At 40.4% G+C, this 21,046-nt stretch overlaps 1 protein-coding gene across 1 annotated transcript in view; it reads right to left on the bottom strand.

The window, feature by feature from the left end:
* The window catches only part of MGAM (maltase-glucoamylase), a gene marked incomplete at its 5' end in the record, with an annotated part of 71,291 nt that overhangs the window by 17,633 nt on the left and 32,612 nt on the right, over positions 1-21,046 (bottom strand). Inside the window, 17 exons of the mRNA XM_080664648.1 lie at positions 418-552; positions 2,482-2,544; positions 2,853-2,963; positions 3,195-3,323; positions 4,793-4,918; positions 5,909-6,021; positions 6,869-6,965; positions 7,215-7,383; positions 8,491-8,645; positions 10,715-10,915; positions 11,269-11,421; positions 14,434-14,601; positions 15,052-15,101; positions 15,757-15,845; positions 19,169-19,293; positions 19,758-19,814; positions 20,671-20,755. Coding sequence (XP_080520774.1) covers positions 418-552; positions 2,482-2,544; positions 2,853-2,963; positions 3,195-3,323; positions 4,793-4,918; positions 5,909-6,021; positions 6,869-6,965; positions 7,215-7,383; positions 8,491-8,645; positions 10,715-10,915; positions 11,269-11,421; positions 14,434-14,601; positions 15,052-15,101; positions 15,757-15,845; positions 19,169-19,293; positions 19,758-19,814; positions 20,671-20,755 — 2,026 coding nt within the window. The remainder of the gene's footprint in view (positions 1-417; positions 553-2,481; positions 2,545-2,852; positions 2,964-3,194; positions 3,324-4,792; positions 4,919-5,908; positions 6,022-6,868; positions 6,966-7,214; positions 7,384-8,490; positions 8,646-10,714; positions 10,916-11,268; positions 11,422-14,433; positions 14,602-15,051; positions 15,102-15,756; positions 15,846-19,168; positions 19,294-19,757; positions 19,815-20,670; positions 20,756-21,046) is intronic.

Below are 21,046 nucleotides of genomic sequence, written 5' to 3'. Positions count from 1 at the left end.
CGCATGTACAGTGTGATTGAAACTTCATGGCCCATGCGCAGAAGTCGGTTTTCGGCTCTCAAAAGAAATTTCAATCGTTGTACTGTTGATATTTGGCTCTGTTGACTAATGAGTTTGCTGACCACTGAGCTAGAGGGTTTTTTTAAAAAAATTCTCCCTCAGGGTGTGAAGCAAGTTGCAGTTCTAAGAAATTCCTAGCAATGACCTTGGAATTTTATAGCAGGAACTTGCGGCAAGGTACAAGGTCTGAGGACTATCAGGATGTTCCACTCCCAGTTGGAGGAACTATAGTCTGATATGTCTAAAGCTCTCTGGGGTGATCATTATCCTTCTTGATTAAAGGTCAGTGATAGATACACTTAGACACACAAAGATAGACAAACCCCTACCCAAATGTACACAGACACAAACACTCACAATCCACATGCCATCGAACTTCAAACTCTTCTCTGGATTCCGTGGATTGGTGTGTAGTTCTTTCAACTCCCTCTTCCACCAGGTGGCAGTTGAGTTACGGAAAAAATCTGGGAAGGCCACGTAAGCTCGGTATTGCTGTAAAAATTAAATATAATTTACTTGTCCCAAACATATTAGACAGCAAACAGGCAGTTACTAAGAGTTTAACTCATGCACAGCCTTGTATTACATGGTGACAGATAATCCAAACAGAGCCTAAGTAACATTCTTTGCTTATTTCAAATATAATAAAAGTGCAATATGCTAATTAGACCGGACAGCCAAAAGACCTTCCAGACGTCCTTCTAGACAACCTTCTGGACGAAGCCGGGGCTGCAAGCCACCACGGTTGCGAGGGCTGAGCCCCTTGCACAGCTTTTGTGCATTGAGCCTCTAGTTTAAAAAACAATAGTACAGGGAAACTTTAGCATAATTAGGCCCCACCTTAGCATTTGGAAAGCATCCATAGACTGATTTTTCCTCTGTATCAACATGAACAGTAGCAATCAACCCCTGGACTCACTATCTCATTTATTAGATGCCCAACCCTCAATTTTTGTCCTGCAATTTCCTAAGTATTTCTCAAAGACAAAGCATGAGCCAGGGAGAGCCTGCAGCCCAAAAGGGGCAGATATCAGGTGCCTTGTCAACAGGTTGGAAAGAAACATCCAGTTGATCCTCTCGTGTCTCATTCCCACTAAGGAAAGGGGGTAAGGAGCAAGATTGCATTTTATTACATTAGACCAGTGGTTCTCAACCTTCCTAATGCCTCGACCCTTTAATATATTTCCTCATGTTGTGGTGACCCCCAACCACAAAATTATTTTCATTGCTACTTCATAACTGTAATTTTGCTACTGTTATGAATCGTAATGTAAATATCTGTGTTTTCTGATGGTCTTAGGTGACCCTGCTAGCAGTTCTCAACGCTGCTATAGAGCCTAAGACCATAGGAAAAGACAGATATTTACATTACGATTCATAACAGTAGCAAAATTACATTTATGAAGTAGCAACGAAAATAATTTTATGGTTGGGGGTCACCACAACATGAGGAACTGTATTAAAGGGTCACGGCATTAGGAAGGTTGAGAACCACTGCGTTAGACCATCTAACTAGTATGCACCTGTGTTTTCTCCAGTTTCAGAAGCACTTGAAAACAGCTCTTGTGTGTCAAGTAAATTGGGATGATTTAGGAGAAAGATGCACCTTCCCTTAATTTCCTCAAATAATAAAAGTCATGTTTTCATTTTAACCTGGAAAGTAGACCCAAGGTTTAACTCCTTAACTATACTGTAAGATCTTTGAGAGCAAGGACCTTGTTTTATTTTCTTCTGATTGATCTTTGTATTCCCCCACAGTGCTTAGCTTAGAACTCAACGTAAAATAAATGCTCAGTGCCTAATTGTGAATTCACACCACTTAGTAGTAGCAAATATTCATACATTTTTATATAGGTCAGGTTGCTTGCTATAGAACTTTATGGTCCTTTGAATGTCTCAGTGAATAGATTCCTCTATGTTCACCAGTGGATTTTAAGAGTTGACAAGCTCAATAATGCTGGTAGTAAGGGTAGGGGGAGCAACAGAAAGACATGGTCGTGGGAACTTCCAGCTTTTATACACAATGGACAAAAGGCAAGTAGGATAAAAGGTAAAAGAAAGAAAAAAGGAACACAAAGTAAAAAACAGAAACAGATCAGTATACAGGATCCAGCTCACAGAAATGTGAGAGGGTAGCGAGCCACTTCACTGAGAGGCTGGGAGAGGGAAGCAGGCCAGCAATGCCTTTTTGTGAGAAAATAGCAGTGGAAACATGGAACCAGTAGAAACATGGAACCAAAAACAGAGAGCTCCAGCTCAAGCAGGTTGGAAAATATGGTAGGCAGGCAGGGTGATAGATGATTAGAATAAAGATTAATACCAGCCATGTCTGAGTCATTTCTAAAAAAAAATAAACTGATTAAAAGATAGACCTTCCTGGCAACCTTGACTTTACCCAATATCACACAAAGGGCCCTTTACCTCCACTTGACTGTCCCAGTCTAGAGAGCTGTTTATAATGACATTGGGCAAATCAGGCCAGACCTGTGGAGAGAAAAATGTTCAAAGGCAATGCAGGAGATAAATTCTCTTATTTAGCATTTCCTAAGAAATTGTAAACCATGGTTCTACAGGTGATAATACTTGGATTTTTCACATAGGATTGATTTGAGAGAAGTGCATCCAACAGTGCATATACATTTCTTAAAAATTCCTTAACTGTTTTGACAGATATTGATTGACAAAATGAGAACTTCCGACCTCAAAGCCCAAATGGAAAAGGTTAAACAACAACAGGCACAAACAACTTAACAGTGATCCACCCGTCACCTGGGTCACCGTGAAAATCATACCTTTCCCCAGACAATGCCTCCACCGTTTGGAGCTTTGATGAAGACATCATCCTCCACACCGCGAGTGAATGTAGTATAGTTCTGGGTCTCATTTCCAGAAATGGCTGGGTCCTACAATCAACACACAGGTCAGGTGAGAAAACCAAAGCCAGAGAATGGGGACAGAAAAGAGAAAAACTCCTCGGAAGGGAAGGCACTATCTCCACCTGAACTGTAGAGCTTCTCTTTGACCCTCAACTTCTCTGCACATAACATGGAAGGAAATACAGTATGTATAAAGTTTTCTCCACCAAAGCTTATTCGCGCTCCCAGAAGACTCCTCCCATTCACAGAGGGACGAACCAGAATGAGGATGACTCGCATCCCGTCAGCCTTCATGCGATTAATCAGAGCTGGAAACCCAGCAAACTTGGGGCTGAGGGTGAAGTCCAACTGCCGCTCCATGTAGTCGATGTCCGAGTACTGCACATCCTGGGGGACACACAAGAGAACTCAGTGGCTGCAGGTTCCAGACGAGAACAGACCGGCACTAACCCAACTGGTAGGGAATTTCAGACGGCGTTTTTTGGATTCTTTCAAATCCCAGATCTGTCATTTGTCAGGTACTAGGGTCTGGGAAATCTACTTAACCTTCTAATTTTTCTTTGTAAAATAATTTTAAAAACCCACCAAATTAGCAAAATATCAGATAATAATGCCTATCTGGCAGGGCTGATTTTGAGAATAAATGGAAGTGCCTTGTACATGGCCAATATAAGGAGTGATTGTTGCTACCTTCCCCAAGAGCTGCCCTGGTATTATTAATGGTTCCGGTTCAGAGAAAATAACATAATGTCAATTACCCAGTAGGAATACAACGTGGATGGTGAATCTACGAAAAACAAAACCTGTGATTGCTTTGGAATATCCAATCCTGGGGGTTGTTAAAAACAGCTTTCTCATTAAGAGTGAAATAGTGAATGCTGCACTTCCTATTACTAGAAACAACTGTAAACAATAAATAGGATACAATTAAATACAGGGTTTGGCAAAAGTAGGCTTACAGTTATTTGTATGAATAATACCATAATTAATAAATAATAATACAAGAATAAACCCTGTGTTTCATAGACTCACAACTGTAAACCTACTTTTTTATATATTTTATTGATTTTTTACAGAGAGGAAGGGAGAGGGAGAGAGAATTAGAAACATCGATGAGAGAGAAACATCCATCAGCTGCCTCCTGCACACTCCCCACTGGGGATGTGCCCGCAACCAAGGCACATGCCCTTGACCAGAATCGAACCTGGGACCCTTGAGTCCACAGGCCGACGCTCTATTCATTGAGCCAAACTGGCTAGGACTAAACCTACTTTTGATGACCACTGTATGTAATTGGCTCATGGAACCAATTATCTGATTATTGGACCCCGCTTGTCCTGAAGTGAAAGAGTTTTATTCCACATGTATTTTCTCTGGAAGTCTATTCCAAGATCCTTACATTCAACCCGAGATTAACTCAAAGCTAAGGGAACACTGTGCTCCAGCCTGGCAGTGTTGGAATGGTGATTCTATCTACACATGCAATGATCTGACTGAATTTGGGTTGGGTTTTTTAAATTAAACAATACTACTGTTGGGGTGATTCTTTTATTCTTATGGAACCAAGGATGTTTTTGTGACTAAATATTTTGAATTCAGTAACAGAAATGGAAGCATGATTTAGCAAAAAGCTGGGCCTATGTCCACCTCCTCTGGTAAATCACTGTGACTCTAAGGTGAGGACCATGATCCCTACCTGTATTACTGGGTTGGGGTGGGGCTCAGTGTGATGTATGAGAAAGCACCTTGTAACTTTACAGAACCCCGTAAAAATAAGGCAAATGAATCCAGATACAGAGACAACTGGGGCTGGCTGTGAGGACCCAGAGCAAGTACACCACAGACTGAGAACGTACATAGGGGATCTGGGCAGCCACCATCTCATCATACAAGCTGGCAATCTCAGAGTCATTCTGGTATCCATAGCGACACAGCTGAAATCCCAAGGACCAGTAAGGAACCATCACTGGCCGACCAATCAACTAAAAACAGACAGAAAATATTAGTTTTTAAGAAGACTCTGAATTGAAGTTGTACACAAAGTAATAAGGATATTTTTCCAGTGCCCCAAGTTAGACGATCAACAAGTTCAAGTCCAGAGAGAAACTGAGAAGATGCACAGCCACTGGGGTACCTTGGAGAAAGCCTGCTGCTAGACTGGACCTTTCTGACCAGGAATTTTGGAAAATCTGATCTTACTCTGATTCCTAGGGGCAGTCTAGCTTACTGGTTAAGAACACATAATCCAGAGGCAAAATGCCGAGGTCATCATACCGGTTCCAATCCCTGCTGACTATGTGACCCTGGGCAAACGTTAAATAACCTCTTGGGAATCAGTTTCTTCACTTTTAAATTGGGGATAAAAATAGTATTTGCTTCAGTGTTGTTGGTTTTTTGTTGTTGTTTTTTTTTTTGTGAAGACTGAATGAGTTAATACATCAATGTAAACTGTTCTGACACATATCAGTGACATACAGTTAGTTTTATATATGTTTGTTGCTGCTGCCAAAACAACTGTCATTACCACTATGACCATCTTCACCACCATTACACTACCATCACCATCACATCACACCACCACCATCATCAACACCATCACATTCACCACCACCATCACTCACAACCACCATCACCACCACCTGTACACTACCATCACCATCACATCACCAGCACCAGCACTACCATCATCATCATCACCATCATCATCACATCACCACCATCATCACCCTCATTACCACTATTGCCACCTCCCCAACCACCCCTAGCACTATAAATTCTACTGCTCTGCAATGCTTTGAGAGGCTATGAATTTAATGATTATTGGGATATATATTTTTTATTTATTTTATAATCTGTCTCCCAGTAAGACCAATAAACCCAGTTATTATCTGAGAACTATACTAATGAATGTAGGTTTTGGAACACAAAATATACTGTTTAAATACTTGGTAACCAATAGAATTCCCTCCTACCTCAGTGTACTGCTGAGTGACAAGCTCTGGAGTTGGCCCCAAAACCACATAAAAGTCCAGAATTCCTCCTGTGGTACGGTATGTCAAGGCAGGCAGGGGTTGGAATGTTACATCTGAAAATGTAGGAACATACAAGTCAATCTGAAAACCTTCCATGTGACGAACTATCCCCTGAAATGCATAACTTCTCCCTTTTCCGATGCCTCTGTATTGTGAGAAAGTACTTGTACTATACTTACACAGCACTGAAGAAGTTTAGTGAAAGTCTACAGGGTCCTATCTCTGGATTTTTTTCTCTTTGGTGTTCTTTGATATCTTATTATATGTTTTGTCATTCTGCTCTTTTGAATTATTGTCATTTTATTTTAGAATAGTTTATGACTTATAAGTTGCAAAAATAGTACCAAGTATTCCCTTATAGGCTTCCCCCCGTTTCCCCCAATAATAATATCTTACATAACCATTGTGCATTGTCAAAACCAGGAAACTGACATAGACATAATACTATTAACTCAGATATAGACCTTATTCAGATTTCACCACTTTTTACATGCACGCTTTCCCCTCCACCTCCTGCTTTTCCCACCTCTTTCTAATATACAGTATAAATTTTCTTCACATCTTCATACCCCCAGAGAGAGTGCTCTACCCATAGCTTCTTCACTGATTCAATTATACAGATGGCTTCCACTAGCTGACCTCCAGGATATTTGGGACTTGCTTAGTGTTGCTATCCCTTCTTACATGACTTTTGCCAAATAAGTGTTTAGTTAATTCTTGTTAACACATATTACTGAGCTGAAAATAAACAGAGAGGCTAAATAGGAAGGCTAAGAGGAAACAAAACTGGTCACATGATAACGATTTTGACTTCAGGGGGCAGCTAGCTCAAACACATTCTAAACTTCCTCAAGAATGACTGGTTCACAAAAATAAGGTGAGATGCTGGCATGATCTTACCCATGGCATTGCTGTTTAGCAGAAGCACTCCATGGGCACTTCCATCCTCCTCCAGTGCCATGTAGTAGGGGTGGACTCCATAGGAATTCTTCTTGTACTGGAAGAATCATATGAAAAAGTGGGAAGAGGTGGCTAAAAAAGAAACTCAACAAAAATTGATTGTCAAGGTGTGTCTAGCCTTCTCTGAAATAAATAAAATGTATAAGAAACAAAGGAGCCTGGAATTGGTCCATTTGCCTAAAAACAGAATGTGACCATCCAAGTTGAGTCTGGGAAGATGAAACATGAAGTGTACACATGTGGGTAGAGAGATGCAGAGACCCAGATCCCAAAACTCTGCCCTTACCCCTGGGGGTTCGTCTCGGGAAAACATCCCCCATGTGTGCCAATTCAAGTCTCTCCGATAGGTTTTGTGCTCATTTTCTCCAAAGCCATAAAGATACTGGGAGGGAAGGCGAGTGGAGATGCGGATGAACATGTCATTGAAGGTGAAGCCAAGAAGCTGAGAGTCCCAACTGCAACACAAAAGAGTATATTTGGGAAAGAAACGGGCTGTTCTATTGGCTTCAAGCAGCTAATTTTTCAAGGACAACCAAACTCTTGATTCCCTCCTCTCCCACCCAGAATCCTGTTAATCTCCCAAGCCAAACCAAACCAAAATCTACTTGATTAAAATAATCATAGATGCCTTTGCTAAAAGCCCAGGAGCAAGCTTCATCCTTTATTTTCCTCTATCACTACCTCCCTTCAGTTCTTCTTTCAGAATGCCTAGCTAATAGCATTCTCCAACTCAGTTGCTTTGGTTCCATACCAACCAAAGCTTCCACTCCTGCTCCCTACAGACCACATTTGCTATGAAGCATCTACAGTGAATTTTTTCAAAGTATCTCACATCACGTCACTCCCCTGTTTACAATTCTTCAGTGATTTCCATTACAAGATTTTATGAAGTCTTCAAGGGCCTACCTAATCTGAAACCCACATAAACTCCAGCTTCATCTCCCATCACTTACCTCCCTACCTACTAAATTGCTCCAACCATATTGGACATTTCCCCCCTAACATGCCAAGTTTACTCCTATTTCATGGCCGGTGTACACTCCAGCCCATCTGTCTAAATTGTTCTTCCCCACCCCTACAATTTCCACATGGGTGGCTCCTTCTCCTCACCCAGGTCCTTTTTCCAATATCACCTCCTTGGAGAGATCCACTCTGATCACAGTACCCAAAGCAGTAACCTCCTACAACCCTCAATTATCCTGTTCTTTTCCTACATAGCAGTTGTCATTATCTAAACCTCTTTATTTATATTTTAACTTGAATTATCTTTGTGATTTACTTATTATTTTTTGTCATAAAAAGAGAGACCTTATCTTCTATAACCACAAAATATAAAGGCACTCCATAAACATTTGTTGAATGAATGCCTAAGTGCGTGCAATTGCCTCTGTAATTATTTCCAGAGGCCTTTCTCATAAGAACAGACCCAAAGGAAATAACTTATTCATGAAACTGGAAATGGGTAGTCTGGTGCTTTGAGCAGGATATCTCCAAGGACAATGGACTGAGCAATGAATGTGCAGGTAACTGTCAATTCCAAAATCAGACTAGAAACCATTTACATCACAGTGCCTGTACTCCTGCGTTGAATTTCAATCCCAAATGGATTCTTCTTAATGAAGACATTATAGAGTTGACTCTCAGGGGTGCTGGATGGAACCGTGGGTATATTGAGAGGGACTGGGACTTCATACCGATTGCTGTTGGGATCATAAATCTAGGGATAGAGAAAATTGATTTTAGGTAACTATAGCGCCCTTAAAGCCCATAACCTTAGCAAAACCTGATGACCTTGACAAAGTCTGAATATTATATTTCTTTGTCTTTAAGCTCATAATACTCTGGATTTTATTAATATATGAAAAAAAATGTCAGATTTAACTTTTTTTTTTTTTAGTCTGTCATATCTCAGTTAGAGGCTTCTATTACAATAACACATTCACTTTGACATTGGTGCTATCCTGGAAAATCAGTCTAGAATCAATGTGGTTTATTAATATATTATTTATTAGTTTATGTGTAGGGGTATGAGTATATGTGAATACCTGAAAACTTTTCTGAATTGAACCACCCCCCAAAAATATAAACTCTACTTGGTTAAATAAAACAGATATCCTTGCTAAAAATTGATTCACTGAGTATCTAATATATTCCTGCTTATACTGTACTAGATACTAGGAATAACTAAACTGCATAAGACACATTATTGTTTTAAGACATTCACATGCTAAGCCAGTCAGAGAAAGACCATTATCACATGATCTCACTTATATGATATGGGATCTAATGAACAAAATAAACTGATGAACAAAATAGGTCCAGAGACATGGAACAGAGTGAAGAATCTCAGAGGGAAAGGGGGAGGAAGAGATTAATCAAATAACTTATATACATATATGCATAACCCATGGATGCAGACAATAGTGTAGTGAAGGCCTGGGGGGGGGGATGCAGGAAGCAATGAAGGGGGCCAATGGGGTAAAAAAGGGGGATATCTGTAATACTTTCAACAATAAAGATAAATTTGAAAAAAGAAAGAAATTCACATGCTAATGGGAGGTAAAAGAGATGTACCCACAACACTTGGGTGATAATATGCTAATGTAGAGCTTTTCAGAAGTGTTGTGACACTGGAGGGAAGGAAATACCTAACATTTTCAGGGAGACTGAGCGGATTTCACAGGGAAAATACAGACTGAGTCTTAAAAGTTTTATAGCCATTAACCCGGCACATAAAGGAGATCAAGTCATTTCTGGTAGAGAAATAAGCGCAAAGGCACTGAGTATTAAAGCAGGGTCAGAAAGAGCAAATATTTTGGAGAGTTACTGTGTGATCAGGAAGTAGACTGGCAAAAGTTAAAGCTGGAAACCTAAGCAAGTTCATTTATTTCAAACCCATTAGGTGCCTGTCACATGCCACCAAGTCTATGGTGAGGACAGGAATATAAGACCCTCGCCCTTATATTATAAGATGTACAAGAACTCATAGTCCAGCTTGATATTAGATTGTGAACAGCCTGTCAGGTGAAGCCTGATGTTTTTCATTTATTCTCTCAATGAACATCTAAGTGCTGACTACCTACCGGGCTCGGTGTTAGATTTCAGAAACACAAAGATAAAAGGACAATCTCCTGTCTTTCAGACACTCACAATTCAATATAGAAATATACATAAAATAGTCCATCACTAGTCCTTAGATGTAATAAATCATAGAAGAGAAAGATCATTTCATTTTCATGGCTATTTCAGATCCCAAATTCAATATCCAAAACTGAACTCATCATCCAATTTTGCCCAAGCTCAAACCTTTTCATTGTTTCCACTATGGTTAATATTGCCATACTCCATATAGAGATGCAGGCTAGCAACATGGTAATCATTCTTGGTTCTTCCCTCTTGTCATTACCTACTTGCAATCATCACCAGATCCTGTAACACTCCCTTCTCATCTCTCAAAGATGTCCACTGTTCCCCATCTCCTTTCTGTACTATGACCAAACTTCAGCCCTCATCTGGATTACCTAACTGGTAACCTCCTAGGTTGTCTTTCCTTTTCACTCTTGTCCTTTCAGTAGACACAGCAATCTTTTCAAAATGCAAATTAGAGCAGGTCTCCCTCTGCCATCACTGGTTTCTCACTGCTCTTAGGATAATGACCTAGTATAAGATAGCATTGTTAACTTAGAAGAGTGAACTTATTTTAGGGTTCTGTAACCTTGACTAGCAAAAACCGATGGCATTGAAAAGTGCTAGTCAGTACTTGATACACAGTCTGTGAACACGTACCTTAAACTGCAGCATGTCATTCTTGTGGTAGGTTACATTGACACGGAGGGTGTTCACGGGTGTTGAGGGCAAAGCGTTGGCGTAAAGAGAAGACTTTAAGGAGATGACAGCTGTGGCCCCATGTGAGTCATACTGAACATCATCGACAGAATATAGATCATTGATGAAATAGCAAAAAGGGACTCCTGGGGAAGTGGTTACCTGAGAAGTAAAGCCAAAGTCAGCTCAGCATGTGGTCCTGGGATTATCAAACACAGAGGGGCTGGAAAGGTAATTTACAGGGAGATACAGCCAGACTATCACTTATTTCCCTGTGTGCTCTTTGGCTGTGATACAAGTTTAAATTCCTGGTCTCCATGTAACATATTTTTTAAAAAATAATTTTCATTCCTGTCCCTACCTACTCTTCATATCCAGATAAAAACCCAGTTTCCTTTGGAAGTCCTTTCTTTCTGTGGATTTTAAGTAATCACATAGGTACTAGTGCTATGCTCATGAAATTGTAGGTTAAGTGTAGAGAAATTTAATGATGATAACATCATCAGCATTTTTACCTCCCAGGCACAGCCACGGGCGATACACTTTTCTTCAGAAGCACCATCCTGATCAGGATAACAGTCTATTTTTTCTGCATCCTCCATCATCAGGTCCCATTCTACAGTGTATGCTTCTCCCAGGACAAGATCAAGCCCTGTGATAAGGGCAACCTGTGGGAATGGGGAAGTGACAAGGAAATTTACTCTCAGGACACAGGCCTTGCAAAATCTGAAAATTCTTTGGGGAGAGGAATAGAAATCATATCAGACTGAATAATCCAAGTGACATACCACTGGAGCTTCAATGGAGAGAACTCTATGGGGAGTGGGGGCAGGAACTGCCCAATGGCAACAGGGCAGATGTCATAACTCTATGTCAATCTTGTATATAACATTTTGAAAAGAATTTGGTAAAACAAAATCTTCTGTAATCACTCCTTTCTTTCCTTCTCACCTGCTTCCTCTTCCTTGTTTTGTCAGGAAGGCTCGCTTCTGCACTTCCCCTTTCATTAGACTAATGAAAGGCTAATCTCTTACTAATACAAGGCCATCCTGAGATTGGCTCATTCTGGCATCTCAACCTTGAATGCTTTATCCCCACAAATGCTTGTCTGTGGAATACAATGCTAGTTGCCTGCCCTACATAAAAGTTATCCTCTTACTATTTCAGTTTAGACACACAAGCACAGGTGTCATTCCAACTTTAGTTTATCTTCTTGCGCTCTTTCCCCCAAACCAGTGTCCCCCATTGGTCTAGATCCGTGGTCAGCAAACCGCGGCTCGTGAGCCACATGCGGCTCTTTGGCCCCTTGAGTGTGGCTCTTCCACAAAATACAACGGCCTGGGCGAGTCTATTTTGAAGAAGTGGCGTTAGAAGAAGTTTAAGTTTAAAAAATTTGGCTCTCAAAAGAAATTTCAATCGTTGTACTGTTGATATTTGGCTCTATTGACTAATGAGTTTGCCGACCACTGCTCTAGATTGATGGCAAGAATAAAGGAATAAGAATAATATGGCCTGTGTTCTCATCTCCATTCTGCTGTGGAAACTTAGACAAGGTATTTCCATTCCTTGGGTCTGTTTCATCAATTGCAAAATTGGTGAATTGGCAAAATCATTTCATTTCCTTCTATTTCTAACACACCAGCCTCTTCATTTCTGTAGGCCAAAGCTTCACAACTTGAAAACTTTTAAAAATCCCACTTTCTAATTCAAATATCTAATATTTTTCTATATACTGTTATGTTGTCTCTTTTTTAGCAATTTTCTTAGAAAAAGTTCACATTTATCTAGAACTATAAAATTACATACTAAGGATTATCATCCTTGTTCCAGTCTCTTCTCAGTCTAAATTCATTTTGCACTTCCCTATACTACGAATCCCATCCCCCTCCATAACAATGCTCTTACAACATTGATTTGAGGGTCAATAAGTGACCCTTTGACATTAGATCAGATCCTTCTCATTTTGGCACTAAGACCTTCCAAAATCTGACCATAAATTATCTGTCCAAACTGATCTCCTTCCAAAAGTGAATCCTTCCTATTCTATTTATACAATATTCACAGACTAATGAAAGGCTAATCTCTTACTAATACAAGTCCATCCTTAAATTGGCTCATTCTGACATCTCAGCCTTGGATGCTTTATGCCCACAAATGCTCGTCTGTGGAATACACTGCTAGTTGCCTGCCCTACATAAAAGTTATCCTCTTACTATTTCAGTTTAGAATACTAAAGTTCCCACTTAAGAATTAAAAATTTAATCCATGTAACACAGCTGTGGTCATGAATAGGTAAATGTCGAGCCAAGCTTTTGTTTCTTGATTTAAGGGCCTGCTTCTTTCTTTCCTGCTTCCTCTTTTTGTTCATACTAAAGCAAGGCCATAGTGACTGGAATTAAGCAGGAGGTACTTCCAATCACAAGAGAAGAAAAAATTTCAACCCTGACAACCTTGAGCCACTGAATCAATGCCAGCAACTGACCTCTTTCTAAAGTTCTTATTGCTTAAGGAAAAAAGATCAAATTTGTTTAAACCACCATTTGGCTGAGTCTCCTGTCACTTGCAGCCAAATGAATCTCTAGCTGATGCATTGTCTTTCAAAGTCCGGCTCCAGCCCTATATTCTGCAAGGACTTTGTTCAATATTCCACTAAGCTTTGAACACTGAATTAGAATAAGTTAACACTTTCCATATGTTGGTTTGGATTGCCTGTCCCCTTCCCAATAGTTTCATATGTATAAATTGTGTCTCCCCAGAACTCAAATTGAAACAGTTAGAGTCCCTTTGGTCTTATATTAATTAATCTATTTAACAAACTTGAATTTGTTTTCATATGTGAATCTGTCAAATGGCTTATACTTTGCTGTACTCATCAACAAAAATGTAATACTACTTCTAACTTTATGATGTATGCATCCTCAATGGATATTATCAGGACAAAATGTCAAATGTCACTGATAAATCATTATAGTAGAAAACTAAACTTATTTATTTTCTCCAAATTTGGAAGTTCCCTCAGAAACCATGCTAACCCAGTAGCTCCCAATCCCAGATCATACCTGTAGTAAGAAGTATTTGAAAAAAGGGTCCCTCATAATGTTAAAATATTAGAGGATCTGATTGCAACCTACTCAGGAGCATCTTATCACAACTGATGAAAACTTATTTTATTGTTATCATCTAACCAAATAAGTAGCCATTAATTACCTAGGCTTGTCAAATTTTTTGACTTAAAATTTTTTTCTAAAACTGTATGTATTGTAGTGGGAATTTATACTAGTATATCTCAATACAGTTAAAATAAACTCTTCAAATTTTTTATTAATGGGACCCCCCTCCCTTCTTCACCTTTCTAGCATCAGCCAGCAGCTTTCAGATCTACTTTTCCTCTATTTCTGTTCCCCACACTTCTTCTTCTGTCCCAGAAAGAACAGAAGACTGGGGCCAGTGAGGGAGTAAGGATGAAAAGACTATTTGCCTTTATCCCAATTTCCCAGCAACTCCCTCATTCATTCTATTACTAGCCCACTCCTCATTTTTTTTCTCTCCTAACCCTCTGACTTTCCATTGCAGGCCTCAGTGTACTTTGGTTATTCAGGACCCATGCAACCTTGGTAAAAAGAAACACCAGGAGCTGTGAAGAATTCTTGATAAACTGTCTCAACCAAAGGGATTTTTACCTGTCGGTTAGGATCATAAGTGACTTTAGGAGAAACCTGACTTGGTACACCATTTTGTTTCACTGTAATGTTGTTAGGTTTTTGGGTCCCAAGGATTTTAATCTCTTTAAATACTAAATTATTAGGGTCTTTGTAGGTTGACTGCAAAATCTTCACATCCAAGCGGTTCTGCAAAACAATTTAAGCACAAAGATCTAACTATAAAACACAGTTTCTCAAGTCACTCAAATACTCCATCCTAGATCAGATACCTAAAACAGGTTTGAATGCCTTTTAGCTATCTCTACACATTTGTACTTAATTAGTACAAATGTATTTTGATACTCCCTGAGCAGCGGGCAGGGGGGAGAGAGAGAGAGAGAGAGAGAGAGAGAGAGAGAGAGAGAGAGAGAGAGAGATTTAATAACTTCAATTAAAAAACTAACTGCTTTGATTTATTCATTTCATTGCCTCCTTCTAACTAACATGGTTGATTCAGTTATTAGGAGAATGTGCTCACCTATACCATAAATGCATATGAAGCTACAAATATAATTACACACATACTACACAAACACACATGAGTCTTGTGGACCAACAAAAGCCCACACTTAAGATTCACAAAAATATGCTACTTACTCGGATGACGGAAAACTCACATAAGAGATAAACATTATTGGCCACAGTATCTGAAAGTGAGAGGAAGATGAGTCAGACTGTGATCTGCCCAGCACAGGAGAACAGTTTTTACTCTGGCTGTCTTTGAAGCTACATCTTCAGAAGGACAAGATTATAGCCAGAGTCTCCCAGGCCAAGCCACTGTTTTCCCTTTTCCTTCCTCCTTTAACCTTGAAAAGGTTCCCTTTCATGTGCTTCCAAGGAATATGCCTCAAGTGAGTCTATTTCCTAAGTTCAAGCCACAAGAGTCGTTAGTATATTGGAGACAGAAAAATGTGCTAAGAAACTAGATATAGACACGTAGCTAGATTTTCATTGGTTATGTTTTTCATACAATTGACATTTGTTCAGTAGTATTTTGGGGGAAGGTGTCTACATTAAATGGCAGGAATGGTCTTAAAACATCTCTTCCAGGTTCCCATTGACAATAAAATGAGAGTCTATGAATATTGCTGGCCAATGGGAGAATTCTACGAGGTAGAAATATGTTTTTCTTCCATCAGTGGTCCACCTACCCATAAACAGTGCTACTAAAACAAAACTCTTCTCTCCAGTGATGAATGCTACTGTGCCTGGTAAGATATCTCCCCCATGTGAATGAATGACCAGAGGGGTAGCTCAAAGATGCAGGTTTATAAATAGTGACATTGTCATGACAATGCTCACCTTTTGTTTCCCCATCATCCCAGAAAAGTTCGCCTCTTGCTTCTTTGTTGTCATCTAGGGCAATGATAAGACCAAGAGGGTTCCGTCGACTGTAGGAGAAGATATTTATATAAGAGACAAAGACTTAAAACTCAAAGAATTTTGTCAAATAAACTGAGGATGACTCTATCAGATTCAGATGGAAAAGGATCCTAGCATCAGACTGCTCTGCTTTTCTTCAGGCACAGAGACAAAATCAACAGGTGCATCTTTCTCTAGAATCATTGCCCCAAACATTAGCAATAAATACCTATGTAGGAGGCAAAAAATTTAAGCACCAGAATCACACAGTAACTACAATAAAAACTACTGATGCAACTATTATTTAGAATATAAACTATTAGAAAACAGAGCAATCGTAGACAATAACTGGTTCAGCATAATCACTTAAGAGATGTTACATGCAGAAGAAGTATTAACTGTGCCTGGGGGATATACTTTTTCCCTGCCAGAGAACCATTTTGACTCAGAAAGCAATAAAACACAATAAGGTCTATCTATAAAATGACACCTTTCCTAATTTTATTATTTACTAGAGGCCTGGTGCACAAAATTCATGCACGGGGGCGGGGTGTCCCTCGCTCAGCCTGCACCCTCTCCAATCTGGGACCTCTCGGGGAATGTCCAACTGCTGGTTTAGGCCTGATCCCTGTGAGACATCCCTGGCATAGAAACCGACCAATCAGAACTAAATCTGGGTGAACTGTGAGGAGCCAATCTGGGACTGCAGGCTCCTAACTGCTCACCTAACTGCCTGCCTGCCTGCCCGCCTAATTGCCCCTAACTGCTTCTGCCTGACAGCCTGATCACCCCCTAACTGCTCCCCTGCCAGCCTGATTAACACCTAACTGCTCTCCTGCCAGCCCGATCACCCCCAACTGCCCTCCCCTGCTGGTCTGATCTTGCCCCCAACTGCCCTCCTCTGCTGGCCAATTTGGTTCTGACTGGTTGGTTTCTATGCCAGTCAGCATCAAAAGTTCTGCCTCCTAGGCAGCCATTGGCTCCTCACAGGTCACCCAGATTTGGTTCTGATTGGTCAGTTTCTATGCCAGTCAGCGTCAAAAGCTCCACTTCCTAGGCAGCTATTGGCTCCTCACAGTTCACCTGGATTTGGTTCTGATTGGTTGGTTTCTATGCCAGTCAGCATCTCTGGGCCTATCAACAGGGCCTGATCAGAAAGGCGGGGCTGATCAGCAGCCCCGGTGGAGGCCTGGAGAGAAATGGAGGCGCAGATGCTGGAGAGAAAGAGAGAAGCAGTTGCTGATCAACAGCTGCCACAGAGGCTATGGATCAGACCCTGCTTCTCTCTTCAGGCCTCTCTCCAGGCCTGATTCACAGCCCCCTGAACAGTCAGTTGCTGGGTCACCTCACCTGCAGCTGCAGTAGTCAGTGCTGGGTTGCAACAGCCATTGCAACCCAGCACTGACTGCAGGACTGACTCCCGGTTGGTCGAGCCTCTGGTCATGACAGACCCAAGGTTTTTATATATTCGGATTATTAGTTTGTTTTGATAAATTCCAATTATCTGCTTTATAATTACAAATAAGAAACACAAAACACTACTCAGTAAGTTGGTGAAATAGATGGACATAGTCTACCTCCCAATTTTCTGATCATGTTGCATCCCTCACTGACCTCAAAGTCTATTGTATTCTGTCACAGCTCAGCCTTCCACTATGCCCTATGCAAGCTGGATCCCATTATCAACAAAATCACCTGCCTTCATCTAACATGCATATGTTGAGTAGTTTTCATTTACTAGGAAGTCTAAGGGATACAAAGATGAACAGACACTCCATTGATGACCTTAAATATTGTAGGAAATATTAAATGTATTCACCAAACAATCAAAGCAGAAAGTAAAGTGTGACACAAAAGTTAAAATACTTATAGGAGTCCAGAATGACATTTCTAGCAGTGTGGTGGATTAGATATTCTGGAGGACACCAGACATTCTGAAGGACCCACCCACTAAAATACTACTTGGTCCTAGATAAAATATAACACATGATCCCTGCAGGGAGCTAATGTGATCCAGGACAGCAGTCCTGGCTTGCAATCAAAGAGAAAACAAATCATCTCTAGAAGAATGAGACCCACATTTGGAACTTTAAGATCACATTTGAAAAACAAAAACTACTAATCATACAAGATAATATGCCAGCATAAAAGAAAGTTGGCAAAAACAACTATTGATCTTGATTCCACTAAGGACTTTAAATAATTGGATTTTCAGGTAAAAAGTATAAAATAACTATTATTGGCATATTTAACAATATTAAAGAGGAAAGAAAAAAATCAGCTAAACAACAAAAAAGTATAACATGACCAGAAAGTTGGAAGTGGCAGCACTCCCTTTACTGGAAGAGTTGGGAAACATTTCCTGCAGATAAAATCTGACTTTAATTTGAAGGATTATTAAGAACACACCAGACAAAGAATGTTGGGATCTTGAGAATATCATGCTAAGTGAAATAAGTCAGAGAGAAAAAGTCAAGACTTATATGATTTCACTCAAATGTGGGTTATAAAACTGAAAGCAACAAGTGAACACACAAGACAAACAAAAACTCATAGACACAGACAACACTATAGTGGTTCCCAGAGGAAAGAGGGTGGGAGAGGTTATGAAGGGTAGAGTGGGTCGAGTGTATGGTGATGGAAAATTTGACTTGGGGTCATGAACACACACTACAATATACAGATGATGTATCAAAGAGTGGTACATTTAAAACCTATATAATTTTATTAACCAATGTCACCCAATAAATTTAATTTGAAAAAAAAAAAAAAGAACATACCGGCAAAGAATGTTGGAAAAGATAATAAGTGCTTAAGCCCAAATTCAGGAAAATAGAAGGATATGTTTGGAGAATAGCAAGATTTTCAGGATGGTGGTCTACAGGTATGTGCTAATGTTCAGCCAGAGGCACAATTATTAAGTAACTTGGAACCAGATTGTGACTAGCCTTGAATGCCCTACTAATGAAAGAATTTGCTCTATGCAGGGGAGCAACCAGTTGAGATCTTCACTCTGGAAATATCAATTAAAACCTACAGAATGACTGGCTAGAGGATTTTTTTTAAAATATTCCCTCTCCAAGGGGTTCAGGAAGAGCAGGGTTTAAGGCCTTTCAAAATCTATCTGTAAATCACAGCTTCCTAAGTTCTAAATCACAGCTTCCTAAGAAGAGCCCTAGGGGCAGAGTTTAATGACCAATCACACATATATACACCACACACACTATAGCGTCTTCCTCCCCACTCCTCATCCTCAATGTGATGTGTCAGCATCTTCTGCATGAGAACAGATGGGCACAGAAATGACCAGCTTGTCAGCCTGCCCCTTAAAGGAAACTCAGCCATGCTGTACCTGGCAACAGTGGTTGTAGCTGGCTGTTGGATGGGGAAGATGTAGCCTCCTCGAAGGTGAAGTCCAATTTTGTCTCCAGGAAGTTGCATTTCCACTTTCTGCTTCCTCCATCTTACTTGGCTCCCCTGAAGCATGAAGACAAATCAATCACATTGGCATTATGAGACATTCACCTCCAGCTTTCATCCCTGTGCTGAATTATCTGTGGCTCTCTCCTTTACCACCTAGCTGAATTACTGTCTATTCGGACAATCAAACAAGAGAGGGGGAAAAATCAGAATAACAGGTTTTGTCATCAATTGGGTTTTGGGGGCACATGTATGCCATGCTGAGGCTGTTTCACATATATTATTGAATGAATAGTTCTAATTCATGACCAAGCTCAAATTGTCCATTGGCCCCTCCAGCATTTGCCCATGAGACATTCTACTTAAGTCTTTATCGGATTTCATCATGACTGACATTAAGTGACTTAGGCTCATTTCATTGACTCGGCTGAAATTACAGAGGACACTAGAGAAACACTCCTCTCGTCTACACAGCTGCAGCTGTGGTCTTGAAGAGTTTAAGAAAAGTCAGTGCTACTTACAGTCTCATAATCATACCAGACAGCATCAGGCACATAGGCCATCACTTTTTCTGCACCCTGAAATGAAACAAAATATACTTCTTCATAGCCCAGCCTCTGAAAGAATCAAATACATTTCCTAGCATTCCCTAGGGAACTTCTTTACCATATATCAAGAGTGCATAAATGATATTTCCTGTCCTTGTTATCGAATCATGCCTTTCTTCTAATGGGAATAATAAAGGCAATAACTTAGCAACAACAACAAAAAATCCTAAGTGGAACCACATTAAGAATAATGACAACATAGAAACATGCTGTGGTGAAAATTCCAGCTTTACATTGGCTATCTCATTCACACTTTACAATAGTCCCCTTGATGGGGATTATTATTATCTCACCTTTACAGCTAAGGAACTAGCATGATGACTTACCTAGATCACATTGGTACTAAGTGGCACAGGCAACAATCTCACCTTGATTGGCCTAACTTTATTTTTTTAATTTATCTTTATTGTTGGAATTGTTACAGATGTACACCCCTTCCCACATTGACAACCTACACCCTGTGTCCCCCCAAGTCTGACTTTAGAGTGATCCTGGGTCATTACTGCCTTCTGCCTCTACTTCACAGAACAAGTACTGATCTGCTCTGAGGATCTGACAACAAATAGGACCATTCTAAAACCCAGAGTTGCCAGTAGATGCTTCTACACTGGTTGAGAACTTGGTCAGAAAAAAGACTTCTAGAGGAAAGAAAATGTGAAAGTATCAGATATCCAACCTCCCCAACTCCCAGCACATTGTTGTCAATCCTGACTCAGCCACACATGTTGGAAATGGGTTTGGAATAAAGAGAAGAGAGATGGTTCTAAGGAGAGGGCTACAGGAACAGAAGCAGACACCACCAGTGTGTCTCTATGGGAGCACATACCTCATCCAGAATTGGAGTGATGAGGAGGCCAGGCCCCCATAGAAACTGTTTGTGCACATCCCAAGTGTTGCTGTCCCCATAGAACCTGGAGATTGGAGAAACGTTTGCTGAGATGTGGGCCAATGCTTCCTGGAAGCTCTCCCCTCAGCCTGTCCAAAACACACAGGTTCCCTCCCAGGGAAAACTCCCCAAATTTTTCTGTGATTCCTATTCAACTCCCACCTCCCCAATCCTGCAGAGAGATCTGCTTCCTCTAGCCCATGTACCCTCCTAATCTCTCCCCTGGTTAGACAGAAGTTCCTGTTCCAGTATCTATGCTAGGCATAGGCAGGTTCAAGGCTGAATTCTAATTGCCATATCTCCCTTAAAAGAAATA

Source organism: Plecotus auritus, assembly GCF_963455305.1.
Source record: "Plecotus auritus genome assembly, chromosome: 4".
Lineage (NCBI taxonomy): Eukaryota > Metazoa > Chordata > Mammalia > Chiroptera > Vespertilionidae > Plecotus > Plecotus auritus.
The sequence above is the reverse complement of the archived record's forward strand: the minus strand, read 5'-3'. Positions and strand labels throughout refer to the sequence as shown.